This window comes from Muscardinus avellanarius, assembly GCF_963383645.1.
Source record: "Muscardinus avellanarius genome assembly, chromosome: 16".
NCBI lineage: Eukaryota > Metazoa > Chordata > Mammalia > Rodentia > Gliridae > Muscardinus > Muscardinus avellanarius.
In genome coordinates this window covers 2,508,215-2,521,375 of record NC_137802.1, presented here as the reverse complement: position 1 = coordinate 2,521,375, position 13,161 = coordinate 2,508,215, and the positions used below count along the sequence as shown (strand labels likewise).

Genomic DNA, 13,161 nt, shown 5'->3' with positions numbered 1-13,161 from the left:
CCCAGTACCACCAAAATAAATAAACAAATAAATAAATAAGTAGCTGAGGCTGGCCATGAACCTGTGATCCTCCTGTCTCAGCCTCCCAAGTACCAGGAGGCGCCATACCTGGCTATATATATATATATATATATATATCTTTCTCTCTCTCGTCTGTTTTGGCTTTTTTTGGACGGGGTGGGCAGGATTCCGGGGATAGAACCCAGGGCCTCATACCTGCTAGGCAAGTGCTAACCATTTTACCACTGTTCCAGCCCCATAGTCCATCCTAGGAGGCCCCCAGGCTCAGGCTTGAGCAGCAGGATTGGAAAAACCCCTCCCTGGAGATAGTGAGAGTGAACAATGAATCCCAAGACGGGCGCGGCAGCGCAGGCTTGTCATCCCAGCATTCCGGAGGCTGAGACCAGAGGGTATCGGTTCGCGGCCAGCCTCAGCTACTTAGTGAGGCCCTCCGCAGCTTAGTAAGAACCTGTTTCAAAATAAAGAATAGGAAAAAAAATATAGGGCTGGGGGTAAAAATAGCTCGGAGGTAGAATGCCCCTGGGTTCCATCCCAAATACAGAAAACAAACAAACAAACAAGAATGAAGAAATCCACAGCTCAAGCCGAGGTGGGTGGTCAGGGTGGGGAGGGGTATCTTGAGGTTGGGCCCCTCCGCAGGGAGTCATTTTTTCTTTTTTGATATTGTGATAAGGGCATTCTACCTCTGAGCTACACGCCCAGCCCTTTTTATTTATTATTATTATTATTATTATTATTATTATTATTATTATTATTATTTGGTGGTACTGGGGTTCCTGGAAACCCTTCTACCTCCGGGCTACACTCCCAGACCTATTTTTATACCTTTTTATTTGGAAACAGGGTCTCTTAAGCCAGCGCGGCTGGCTTCGAACCTGTGCGATCCTCCTGTCTCCGCCTCCCAAGCGCGGGGATGACGAGCGTGCGCCACCACGCCCGGCTTAGTTTGTGTGTGGGTAAGGGGGATTGAACCCAGGGGCATTCTAAGACTACCTCCGAGCCACACCCCCAGCCCTACTTTTTTATTCTCTACATTTTTGTGTATGTGCTACCAGGGATTGAATCCAGGGGCATTCTACGTCCGAGCTACACTCCCAGCCCTATTTTAATTTTTGAAGCAGGGTGTTGCAAGGTGTATGAGAATCTCGCTTCTTGCTGAGACTGTCCGCAAACCTGCGATCCTCCCGTCTCAGCTTCCCAAGTCCTGGGATGTCAGGCGTGCGCCACGCACTGCACTGGGTGACTTGTTTTTTATTCTTCATTTTGAAACAGGGTCTCACTGAGTTGCGGAGGGCCTCGCTAAGTAGCTGAGGCTGTCCGCGAACCGCGATCCTCCTGTCTCAGCCTCCCGAATGCTGGGATGACAAGCGTGCGCCACCACGCCCGGCTTGATTTATTTATTTTTTGTGGTACTGGAGGATGAACCCAGGGGCATTCTACCTCTGAGCAACGCCCCTAGCCCTGTTTTTTAGTTTTATTTTGACACGGGGTCAGGCTAGGTTGATGAGAGTCTCATTACTTGCTGAAGCTGTCCTCAAACCTGTGATCCTCCTGTCTCAGCCTCCCAAGTACTTGGATGACAGGCATGCGGCAGCACGCACGGCTGCCCTATGTATTTATTTTGTTATGGTGCATTGAACTCAAGGGCATTCTACCTCTGAGCGCCACCCCCAGCACTAGTTTTTTATTCTTTACTTGGAAATGTGGTCCCACTGAGTTGCAAAGGGCTTTCCTAAGTAGCTGAGGCTGTCCATGAACCGCGATCCTCCTGTCTCAGCCTCCTGAATGCTGGGATTACAAGTGTGTGCCACCACGTCCGGCTCCCTCTTTATTCTTGAAACAGGGTCTCAGTACATTGCTAAGGGCCTTCTAATTTGCTGAGGCTGGCCTCCAACCTGGGACCCTCCTGTCTCAGCCTCCCAAATGCTGGGATGACAGGTGTGTAGCACCCGCCAGACTTCCCTGGTAGTCTGAACAAAGCCACCACCCATCCCTCTTTAGCAGCCCCCTCCCCCTGCCGGTCTCAGCTCTGGGATGGCAAACTAAAGCTGGTAGGGCGGCCAGCGTGGGCACAGCGCCTCCTCCCTCCTGCCAGGAGACTAGACAGGACACTGAAGCCGGTGAGGCCAAAGTGGGGAGGACTGTTTACACCCCTCAAGAAGTCAAGGGAGCCGGGCGTAATCCCAGCATTAGGGAGGCTGAGACCGAGGATCGCGGTTCGAGGACAGCCCCAGCTAATTAGTGAGGCCCTCTGCAACTCAGCGAGACCCTGTTTCAAAATAAAGAATAATAAAAAAAAAAAATAGGGCAGGGGTGTAGCTCGGGGGTCAAATGCCCCTGGGTTCCATCCCCAAACCCGCAGAAAAAAAATAGTCAAGGGGACCCCCCACCCCCACTCTGGAGCTAAATGGAACCGAAAGTCATAAATCCAATCCCATTGGCTCTGAGAACAACCATCCAACTGTCCTGTCTGCCTTCCAGAACCTTCTGCCTCCGAGGCAGAACTTATCCTCGACTTTTTTTTCCCACCAGGGACAGGCTTGGGTGCCTGGCGCACAGTAGGTGTGTCTGGAACGGGGTTCAGTGTCGGCAGCAGGTGGAGAACAAAGGCTGCAGTCAGGCCGGTGGGGGTGGGAGGCCCGGGGCCGCCCTCGAGGGGCCCTGGCACCAGGTGCTGGCAGCCTGTCCCCGTGCCAGGGCCCTGCAGGGTGCGCCCAGGCCTCGGGCCTGCAGAGGTGGTGGCCAGCAGGGGCCCCCACGGGCTGGCCCGCCCGCTGGGTGACTCAGCCCCGACTCGGGCCTCCCGGGGAAGACAAGGGTGGCTTGTGGGAGCTGGGAGAGGCTCCTAAGCAGGTGTGAGCCCCAGGGTGCACGGCCCCCAGCAGGCCCGGCGTGAGGGGTGCTTTGAACCCATGCTCTCCTCTACAGTGTATTTTATGGCTCAGGCATGGGAAGCTGAGAACGAACACGGGAAAAGACACAGCAGGGACAAATGGGGGGGTCCCAGTGTCCAGTGTCCAGCACAAGCCGGGTACCCGGTCGGTGCTGGGTGACGGAATGGCATTCTCACAGAGACCGGGGTCTCCTCCTGCCCGAGTAACACACACTCAGCCCTGTTATATTTTTGAGTTTCGTTTGTTTATTTTTGTGCTACTGGGGATGGAACCCAGGGGCATTCTGCCTCCGAGCTACGCCCACAGCCCCATTTTTGCTTCTTTATTTTGAAACAGGGTTTCAGTGAGTTGCACAGGGCCTCGCTAAGGAGCTGAAGCTGCCTGTGAATTGAATCCTCCCGTCTCAGCCTCCCAAATGCTGGGATGACAAGTGTGCGTGACCACGCCCGGCTTGTTTTTTGTTTTTGATTTTGAACCCAGGGGTATTCTACTTCTGAGCTACACTCTCAGCCCTATTTTTTTTTTTTTTTTGCGATACGGAGATCGAACCCCGGGGCATTCTACCTCTGAGCTATACCTCCAGCTCTATTTTTTATTTTGTAACAAGGTCTCACTAAGTTATAGAGGACCTCGCTAAGTAGTTGAGACTAGCCGGGCTGAGTGGCGCACCCTTGTAATTCCAGTACTTGGGAGGCTGAAACAGGAGGATCCCAGGTTCGCAGCCAGCCTCAGCTACTTAGTGAGGCCTTCTGCAACTTAATGAGACCCTGTTTCAAAATAAAAAATAGGGCTGGGGGTATAGCTAGGTGATAGAATGTTCCTGGGTTGAACCCTCAGTAACACACACACACACACACACACACACACACACACACACACACTAGCTAAGGCTGGCCATGGACCTGTGATTCTCCTGTTTCAGCCTCTCAAGTACTAGGATTACTAGCATGTGCCACCATGCTGGCTTCAGTCTTATTTTATTTTTCGGTTCTGGGGATGGAACCCAGGGGGATTCTACCTCAGAGCTATACCCCCAGCACTATTTTTTATTCTCTATTTTGAAATTGGGTCTCATTGAGCTGCAGAGGGCCTCACTAAGTAGTTGAGGCTGGCTGCGAACCACGATCCTCCTGTCTCAGCCTCGTGAATGCTGGGATGACAAGTGTGCGCCACCACGCCCGGCTCTTATTTTATTTTTTACTTTGAAACAGGGTCTAAGTGGCTGAGGGCCAGTACTTGGGAGGCTGAGACAGGAGGATCTGAGTTCGCAGCCAGCTTCAGGAACTTAGTGAGGCAGGCCCTCTGCAACTTAGTGAGACCCTGCTTCAAAATAAAGAATAAGCTGGGAATGGTGGCGCACGCTTGTAATCCCGGCACCCAGGGGGCTGAGACAGGAGGATCGCGGTTCGCAGGCAGCCTCAACTATTTAGAGGCCCTCTGCAACTCAGTGAGACTCTGTTTCCAAATAAAGAATAAAAAATAGGGCTGGGAGTGTAGCTCGGAGGTAGAACGCCCCTGGGTTTCATCCTCAGTACCGAAAAAAAAAGATAAGGGTGTAACTTGGAGGTTCCTGGGTTCAATCCCAGTGCCCCTTCATACACACACTTTTTTTTTTTTTTTTTAGTACTGGAGATGGAAACCAGGGGCATTATATCTCTGAGCTACACCTCCAGCCCTATTTTTTAGTCTATTTTTTTTGGGGGTGGTGGCGGGTCTGGGGATGAAACCCAGGGGCATTCTACCTCCAAGCCACACTCCCTGCCCTATTTTTAATTCTTTATTTGGAAACAGGGTCTCACTGAGTTGCAGAGGGCCTCACTAAGCAGCTGAGGCTGGCCGAGAACCGCCATCCTCGGGTCTCTTGTGCCCGTTTTAATTCCTTCTTTTCAGCCCTGGGCTGAACTGGGGATGGGCTGGGGGCTCCAGATCTACGGAAGGGGCGTCCCCTGCGCTTTGCAAAGCCAGGACAGGGGACGGGCGCGCTCTCGGGGGCTGGGGGCTCGCAAGATCCTGTTCCCGCATCGTCCTCGGTTCTCCTAGGGCCTGGCTGAGGAGCCCTCCGGCCTGGCCATAACGCGCAGACCACGGAGGTTTCCCAAGGCCCCAGCTGGCCTTGGTTTGGTCCAGTCTCAGATTCAAACTCCAAGGCTCAGCCCGGGTCCCGCTTGGGGTTCCCTGACGCCCCAACTTTGGAATAGGCCTCGGTTTTTCCGCCAGTAGAATGGACCTGGCGCGGGACTCAAGCTTGCAACACCCCTCGCCCCGAGAAACTCAGAGACGACCAAGCCGACGCCTTCGCGCGGGCGGCCACGCCAACCAGAGAAAAAAAACCTCAACACCCACCCCCACCGCTTCTGGCGGCCTCCCGGGCCCAGCGTCCCGCCTCTGCCTTGGGGCGGGAACCGGAGCGGGGCGGGACCTGGCCGTGAATGGCTGGAAGCCCCGCCAACCAGAATGTCTCGGCCGCCTATTGGTCGCTACGGACCTGCCTTATCTTTCAATCTCACGTCCTCTACCGCTTGCGTCAGGCGTGACGTTCGCGTGTGCCTCCGCGGAGGAAAATAGTCCCTGTCTTCTTCGGGGCTCCTCGCCCGTGGGCGCCCACCGAGCGCGCTCCGTCCGAGCCCGCGGGCTCCGCGGGGCCGCAGAGCCCTCTTGACGGGGCTGGCGAGGCCGAGGCGCGGGGCCGGGGCGGCGCGAGGGCGGCGGAGGGATCCCGGGCGCGCGGCGGCCGGGCGGGGCGCGGGGCGGGGCCTCGCGCGGGTGGGCGTGGCCGGCGCGGGGCGGGGCCGGCGCGGGCGGCGCGGGGCGGGGGGCGGAACATGTCTCCCGCCGCAGGAAGATGAGGCAGCGGCGGCGGCCGCGGGCGTAGCGGGCCGGAGCGGAGCCGGACCCGACGCGGGCGGCGCACACCGCGGACGCCGCTCGCCGCCGCCCCAGCGCCGGGGCCGGCCGCGCGCGACCCTCGGCCGGCCGGGCCGCGACGCCCCTTTGTCCGGGGGGGCCGTTCATGCCGCCCCCCGCGCCCGGGCCGCGCCGAGCAGGTAAAGCGCGGGCCCGGCGCTTTGTGCGAAGTTGCGCGGGCGCGGGCGCGGGCCGCATTGTTCTCCAACTTTGCGCGCCGGGCGCCGACGTGGAGGCCCCGCCGCCCGCGCGGGGAAACTTTGCGCGGCCGGGGCGGCGGCGGGCGGGGTCCGGCCCGGCGGCGGCGGCGGCGGCGCCCGGGCCTTTTGTCTGCGGGGCCGCCGCCGGCGCGGGAACATCTGCTCCGCGTTACGCGGGCGGGGGCCGGGGGCCGGGGGCGCGGCCGCCGCCGGGACGCCCCCCCCGCCCCGCCGCCCGCGCCCCCGCCGCCCTCGGGGCGCCCCGCGGAGTGTGGGGCCCCCCTCCCGCCGGAAAGTCCGTTCCAGCCCGTCCCCGGTCGACCCGAAAATCGGTTTCGAGCGCCCCACGCTCCGAAGTGCGGTTTCGGACAACTCGACCAGAAGTCAGTTTCGCACGCCTTTCCGCAAGGGGCCGAGCGAAAACGGAGGAAAAAGTGGCGGGGGAGGGGGCGCCCGCCGCTCGCCGGGTGTCTGGAAGTTGGCAGACAAAGAGGGGGCTCCCCCGCGCCTCCACTGGGGTCTCCCTCCTGCTCCGCGGAGCCCCTTCCCCTCCCCCAGCCGCCGCGGTTTCTCCTCGGCCGCCCCCGCCCCTGCCTGGGGAACCCTGGAAAAAGTTCTTAGGGTGGGAGGCCTCGGCTGCGCCCTGGCCTGGGGTGGGAGGGGGCCTGGCAGGTGGATCCCCACCCCGAGGTGGAGCCCCCCCCCCCTCTTCGCGGGGAATCCCTGGTCTTAGGACCCCCCTCCCCCCAGGGACGGGAGGTGAGGGATGTTTTCAAAGTTTCTTAAAAATAATTCCCGGATGCGTCCTGACAATAAAACAACCTCGGAGTTTTTTTTTTTTTTTTTTTTTTTTCTTCTTTCTTTTCTGAAAAGAAAATTTGACTGGGCTTTTCGATTTTTTTTTTTTTTTTTTTTTTCGGGACAGGGAGGAGGAGGTTAGGGGTGAAGGGAAACTTTGCGGGTCTCCCTGGGCCAGGATTCCACACCCCCCCCCCTTCCCAGTTGAGCCCCGAAGCCCAGAGGGAGTCTTTGTGGCTTTCTGACTTGCGGATTTCTTTCGCTTCGGATTTGGGGGTGACTGGAGCTCTAGCGTGCTCTGACAGCTGTTGGAGGGGGGCCCCACCGAATTTTTCTCAGGGCGGGGCCTAGGCCTCCCCGCCCCCTCCCGGGGCGGGGCCGCCCGGGGTTGGAAAGGAGAGTCTCCAGGCGCCCTGCATTCCGTTTAAAACGTGCAACTTGATTCCTTGGTGGTCGCCTAGGGAGTTGGTGCAATTTATATCCCTCCCCCCAATTGTTCAGTCTCCCCTGACCTTTGGGGAGGGGCCTGCAGAGTACCCCAGCATCTCAGCTTCCCTGCTTCCTCCCCAAGGGTCAGGAGGAGCCTGAGTTTGGCCATGGTTGCTCAAAGCCCTCCTCTTTCTCCCCTGAGCAGGCCTGTTTCTAGGCTGGAGGGCGCCCTGGTCGCCGAGCCTGTCATTGCTGCTGGAGGATGAGTCAGCCGCAGAGGATGGCTCCGGTGGGCACCGACAAGGAGCTCAGCGATCTCCTGGACTTCAGCATGGTGAGCGGCCCCCGGGATTCCCGGGCGGGCTCAGGGGGGGGACAAGGGCAGCCTAAAGCACTCCTGGGGAGCCTGGGCCTTCAGCTTGTTTGTATGAGTGGTCTCCAGGTGGGGCTGGGGTTCTGAGAACCCCCCCGCGGGCAGGCTGACACCCCAATAACAGTATGTACAAAGCTAGGATCTTTTTTTTTCTCTCTCTCTCTCTTTTTTTTTTTTTTTGGTGGTACTGGGGTTCCTGGGAGCCCTTCTACTTCCCGGCTACACTCCCAGACCTGTTTTTTTATATTTTTATTTGGAAACAGGGTCTCAGGCCAGTGCGGCTGGCTTCAAACCTGTGTGCTCCTCCTTACTCCGCCTTCCAAGCGCGGGGATTACAAGCGTGCGCCACCACGCCCGGCATCAAAGCTAGGATTTCTTTGCTTGGCTAGGGAATGGGTGGTGTCTACTGCTGTGCAGATAGGGAAACTGAGACCCAGAGGGGCGGGGCTTCCCAGGCTGCCCGGTCCTGCGCAGGGCTCCCCCGTGCAGGACCGTGCAGCCCCCACCCACCGTGCGCTCTGTCCTGAGGCCCCAGGCTGGCTGGGTGAGTGGACAGTGGCCTTGACACGTAAAGTGAGTGTGATCAGGGCCACTCGCTCCGGCTGGACGGAGCAGTGGAGAGAGAACAGACCTGGCGCTGGGACGTCCGTCTGCGCGCCTCCCTGCCGGGCACACAGGACACAATGCAGCTGGTTGCTGTCGGCCACGTGCAGCGGTGGTGGGGGCCAGGGGTGCGGTGCGCAGCCGGCCTGGAGGAGTTGGTGTGCGGAGTTGCTGGGAGGCAGGGAGGCTCCGTGCCCTCTCCAGTGCTCTGATCACCCCTGAGCTGCCCACTTCCCCGCCACACATGTGGAGGCTCGGAGCAGGTGCCCTTCCCAAAGGCCTCGGCTCAGGCACAGCAAAGCTGAGAAGCTGGAGGTTTCTTGAGTGCCAGTGGGCCCAGATCTTGAAGGCCAGGGCCCTCAGTTTACCTTGGGATGCGAGAGAGCATTTCTTTGAAAAACTCAAAAACTTTTTTCTTTTTTTACTTTCTGATTTCTGTGTGGCTGGTTTCTTAACACACACATACCTATAAGCACCATTTTGGCCCAAAACAGCTAGAGGACCGCACTTTCAGTCTGAATTGAACCTTCCTTCTGTCCAAGGCCCAGGACACCAAGGTCTGTTAAGGAAAAAGTCCCCAAACCCAAGCGACACACCAGCCACCACGCAGAAAAACACCACCCGGGGCAGGCGGGCGCACTAGGCTCCGGAAGGGCCATGCTGGTATTTTTAAGCCCTGTTTTATGTTCACTCCTCGGCTGAGTAACCAGAAGGGCTTCGCTTGTTTTTTTTTGTCAAACTGACAGGTCACAGGCTATTGGGCTGGAACAGAGCCGTGCTGGGGTGGGAGAGTGCACGGTTCAGTCTGTAGGCCTGGCCCCTCGCCACGCAGAACCAGCAGATCGCTGCCCAGGTGGGGAAACCGAGGCAAGGGGGCGAGGGGCCCGCCTCGGGCCTCCCCGGGTATGCTCGGCTCTTCTTGTCTGCGTGAGGAGAGGCATCTCCCGCCATTGCTGCCCGGGTCCCTCCCTTGTAGCTGCCCCGTGCCCCTGGCTCAGGACAGGTGTGCAATTATTTCTTTGAATGATTTGAGGTTGAGACCAACAGGAAGCCCTTGTCCTTCCCAGTCCACTGGGGGTAGGGAAAGCCCCTCAGAGTCACCCCCACCACGGGGAAGCCAAGGCAGGAGGATCAGGAGTCATCCTAGAAAGAGCCTTTCTCACAGAGGGCTGGAGGGCTGTCTCGGTGGTGGAGCACTTGTCTAGGATGTGTGAGTTCTTGGGTTCCGTCTCTGGCACTGCAATCACATCAGTTGATACCAAGAGAAAAACCATGCCATTAAAATTCTGTGCGAAGCCAGGCGTGGTGGCACATGCTTGTCATCTGAACTTGAGAGGCTGAGACAGGAGGACTGCAGGTTCGCGGCCAGCCTCAGCCACTTAAACCCTCCGCAACTTAGTGAGATCCTGCCTCAAACTAAGAATAAAGGAGGCAGGCATGGTGGCACACGCGTGTAATCCCAGCATTTGGGAGGCTGAGACAGGAATTTCCGGGTTCTCAGACAGCTTCAGTTACTTAGACCCTGTTTCAAAAACAAAGAATAAATAATAGGATTGGGGGTGTAGCGGGGGGTGGTGGTGGTAGAATGCCCCTGGGTTCAATCCCCAGTACTGCAAAAAAAAAAAAGTAAGAGGTGCTCAGCCTGAGTGCCCAGCTGGTGGTGAGTGGCGCCCTTATGTGGGTAGCAGGTTTCTGAGCCTTTCTCTTTTGTGAGCAGCCCCCAGCCTGGGCATGGAGACCTCCTGTCTGGCCCCAAGGGAACTGAGGCTCACCGGGTGGGGGTGGTTCGGGGCTGATCTCGAGGCCTTTGGAGCCTGAGGACATGGCCTGGTGCCTCCTGAGTGCTCTGTTTGTGGAGGCCTGGCACCCTGGGGGACAGGCAGACAGAAATGGAGTTGCTCTCACTTCTTGCGGTGGCCTCAGATCAGACCATCCCCCAGAGAAGGTCTCAGTTTCCCCAGTGAGGGGGTAGTCCTCAGAGAACAGGTACCATTTGATACCAGAACAAAGCTGAGCCCTGACCACAGTGGGGATCAGGAACCGGGGATGCAGACCCCAGAGGCTCCCCGGAGGCTCAGCTTCCCTCTTTAAGGAGAGGTTTCTAGCCGGGCGTGGTGGCGCATGCTTGTAATGCCAGCATTCTGGAGGCTGAGACCTGAGGATTGCGGTTCGCAGACAGCCTCAGCTACTTAAGTGAGGCCCTCTGCAACTTAATGAGACCCGGTTTCAAAATAAAGAATAAAAATAGGGCAGGGGGTGTAGCTCGGAGGTTAAATGCCCTTGGGTTCCATCCCCAAACCCCCCCCCAAAAAAAAAAAGGGAGAGGTTCCATGCATAGAATGGGGAGAGGGTGGCACCTCAGTCCTGGCCATCGGTACGTTGCTGGTACCTCCTTGCTGGTCAAGAAAGACCGTGGGGACTGGGGGTTCACCAGTCGGTCCCCGAAGGAATGAATCTCTAAAACTCAGTCCGTGGGCAAGGGAGGTTCTTGTTTTTTCTGCCCAAAAGCATTTGTTGATGCTGGGTCTTTCCGGTTAAAGCTGCTAAGCTGTTTAGTCTTGAGGGACTTAGCGCCTGGGTCCTGGTGGGGGAGGGGTGCAGAGTGGCAGGTCCCCCATCCCCGCTGTGTCTGGGAGAGCCGCCCTGTCCGCCTTGCCTGGGCTCCACCCCTGCTCTGCCACCCCGAGCCTCAGTTTCCCTTCTCGACAGGCAGGCCCACACCGGGGGCAGTAGGAGCACCAGCCTGGGCCTCTGCCTGTTTCCCCGGCTCCATTCCCAGCCCTGCTGTCCTCTTGGTCCTGCACGGGGGCGGGGGCGGGGGTCCTGCCTCAGGCGCACCCCCAGCCCTCCACCTGTTGGGCAGGAAAGCCTCGCTTTTCTAAGCTGAAGTGGAAAGAACGCTCTGTACCCCCTGCCTCAGCCGGTCGCCCACCCTGCAGGTACAAGCTCCTTAAATGCAGGCTTTTATTTTTGGTGCTGGGGGTAAAACCCAAGGCGGAGGCTCGCTGACCCCTGAGCGCCCCAGCACTGTTGGGGTGCCCAGTGTCCCGAGGGCAGGCGGGGCCTGGCAGCGGACAGCGAGCCTTGCCTGGCTGAGCAGCAGGGGCCTGCGGGTGCGCCCCGCTGTAGGGAACACGAGCCTCCGCGTCCCTGGTGCCCCGAGCTCGGCCCGGGACCGTGGGGTTTGGGTTTGCTGCCCGGCGCCTCACCGCCGTCCCTCTGTGTCCCTCAGATGTTCCCGCTGCCGGTGGCCAATGGGAAGGGCCGGCCTGCCTCCCTGGCTGGAGCCCAGTTTGGAGGTTCAGGTAGGAGTGGGTTTTCCCTGAGGAGGCGGGCTTGTGGGGGGGGGCTGCTGGGGATCACACGGAGCGCTGCCTGCAAATCCGGGACCGCCCTGAGAGTCTGACCTCACTCACAGCCTGCCGGGGACAGGGTGCCCTGCCCGCCCCAGGGCTGGCCCTTTCTCCTGTCTACCTCACAAGCCTCCGCGAGGGAGGCTGCCGGCCACCTCCATCCTGGGCTGGTAGACGTCACCTCTGCACTGAATCTGGTGCCGGGGTGACCTGCCCCCTGGTGGTCCCAGCAGCGGGGCGGGGCATCCTGGGACCTGGGACTTGAGGGCTGACACCAGAAGCACCCCGGGCAGGCCTGGGCCAGTGGACAGAGGACAGACGGGCAGGGGAGCCCTCAGAAGTTGAGGGTGGATTCGGCAACTTAAGGGTGACCAGGCTGGGGCCGACCCATGAGCATTGAGGCAGCGGGACCTGGGGCGGGTCCTGCAGAGCCTGGGGGTCACCCTGGGTTGTCCTTGGGGCGGCAGAGAGCCGAGGAGGGTTGTGGGCAGAAACCTCTCACTGGTCGGGAAGCTCACTTTGGCTGTGGGAGCATCCGGCGGGGAGGGCACGAGGGACTTGTCCAGCTGCCTGTTGACGACTCTTCCGCACCTTCAGGCCCTCTCTGTGGACCTGACTGCTCTCCTGGAGGTCTTAGAATTGTGGCGCCTCCGGCTGCGTGCTCCCCACCCCTGGGGCAGGAAGCTCTGGCCAGAGGGGCAGACAGCGGCTCATGCCCAGGAGGCCGTAGTCCTGCCGCCCCACTGGCCCTCGCTGGCCTCCTGTTCTGCCTGAGGAAGTGGCTGCAGGGTGACCTGGGTGCTCCCGGGCCGTGGGAATCCCCACCGGCCCCCTCACCCCAGAAGCAGCCAAGGGTCCTGGAGTGAGATAGGCTGGGGCCCAGGGCTGTCCCACATGGTGGCCGTCCACCCTTGTCCCCTGCCCCGTGCTGGCAGCCCGGGTGGCCATCCTGCTCTGGGGCTGCCAGGCTCTGAAAACGCTGCTCCTTGGGCGCACCCCTCCCTGACGCCTGGCCAGTCAGCCAGAAGCCTGCGGACATCTGCAGATTGGCTTCGCACCCTCTGGTTCCGCCGCACACCTCCCTGCCTGTTCCTGCACATCTGAGCCGGGGCCCGCTAGGCCGACCAGCTGTGCTCATCTGCAGGGATGCGGTGCCATTGGTCCCCGGGCATGCGGCTGGCTGACCCCACCCAGTGCAGCTCTAGCAGTGGACCCCATGCTAGCCTGGGTTACCTCATCTGCAAGGGGCATCTGTCCAGTTCACAGGAGACCCAGGGGTCCAGGGACACAAGAGGACTGGTCTAGCCCATGGGGTGGGGGACCCCAGCCATGGGAGCTGGCTGGCTTTTGCTGTCCCCCGTGAGCTCGAGTCCCTGCCACAAGGGTGGATGGACAGCTGGCAGCTCTCTTCTCAGAGGGCAGTGGGCCATGGGGGTTCTGTGTGGGGCGAATTTCTCCTCTGGCCAACTTTGTTTTTTTTTTTGGTGGTGGTGGCACTGAGGATTGAACCCAGGGGCGTTCTACCTCCAACCTATACCCCCAGCCCTATTTTATGTTTTTTCCTGAAACAAGGTCTCACACATTGT

General features: G+C 59.3%; 1 protein-coding gene across 2 annotated transcripts in view; it reads left to right on the top strand.

Annotated features, from left to right (window-relative positions):
- Positions 1-7,453: 7,453 nt before the first annotated feature.
- Positions 7,454-13,161, top strand: part of TCF3 (transcription factor 3) — a gene marked incomplete at both ends in the record, with an annotated part of 31,071 nt that continues 25,363 nt past the window's right edge. The window contains 2 exons of one of the 2 annotated variants that reach the window (XM_080714190.1): positions 7,454-7,580; positions 11,455-11,527. In XM_080714190.1, coding sequence (XP_080570316.1) covers positions 7,509-7,580; positions 11,455-11,527 — 145 coding nt within the window. The remainder of the gene's footprint in view (positions 7,581-11,454; positions 11,528-13,161) is intronic. The other variant, XM_080714189.1, reaches the window with a different exon arrangement.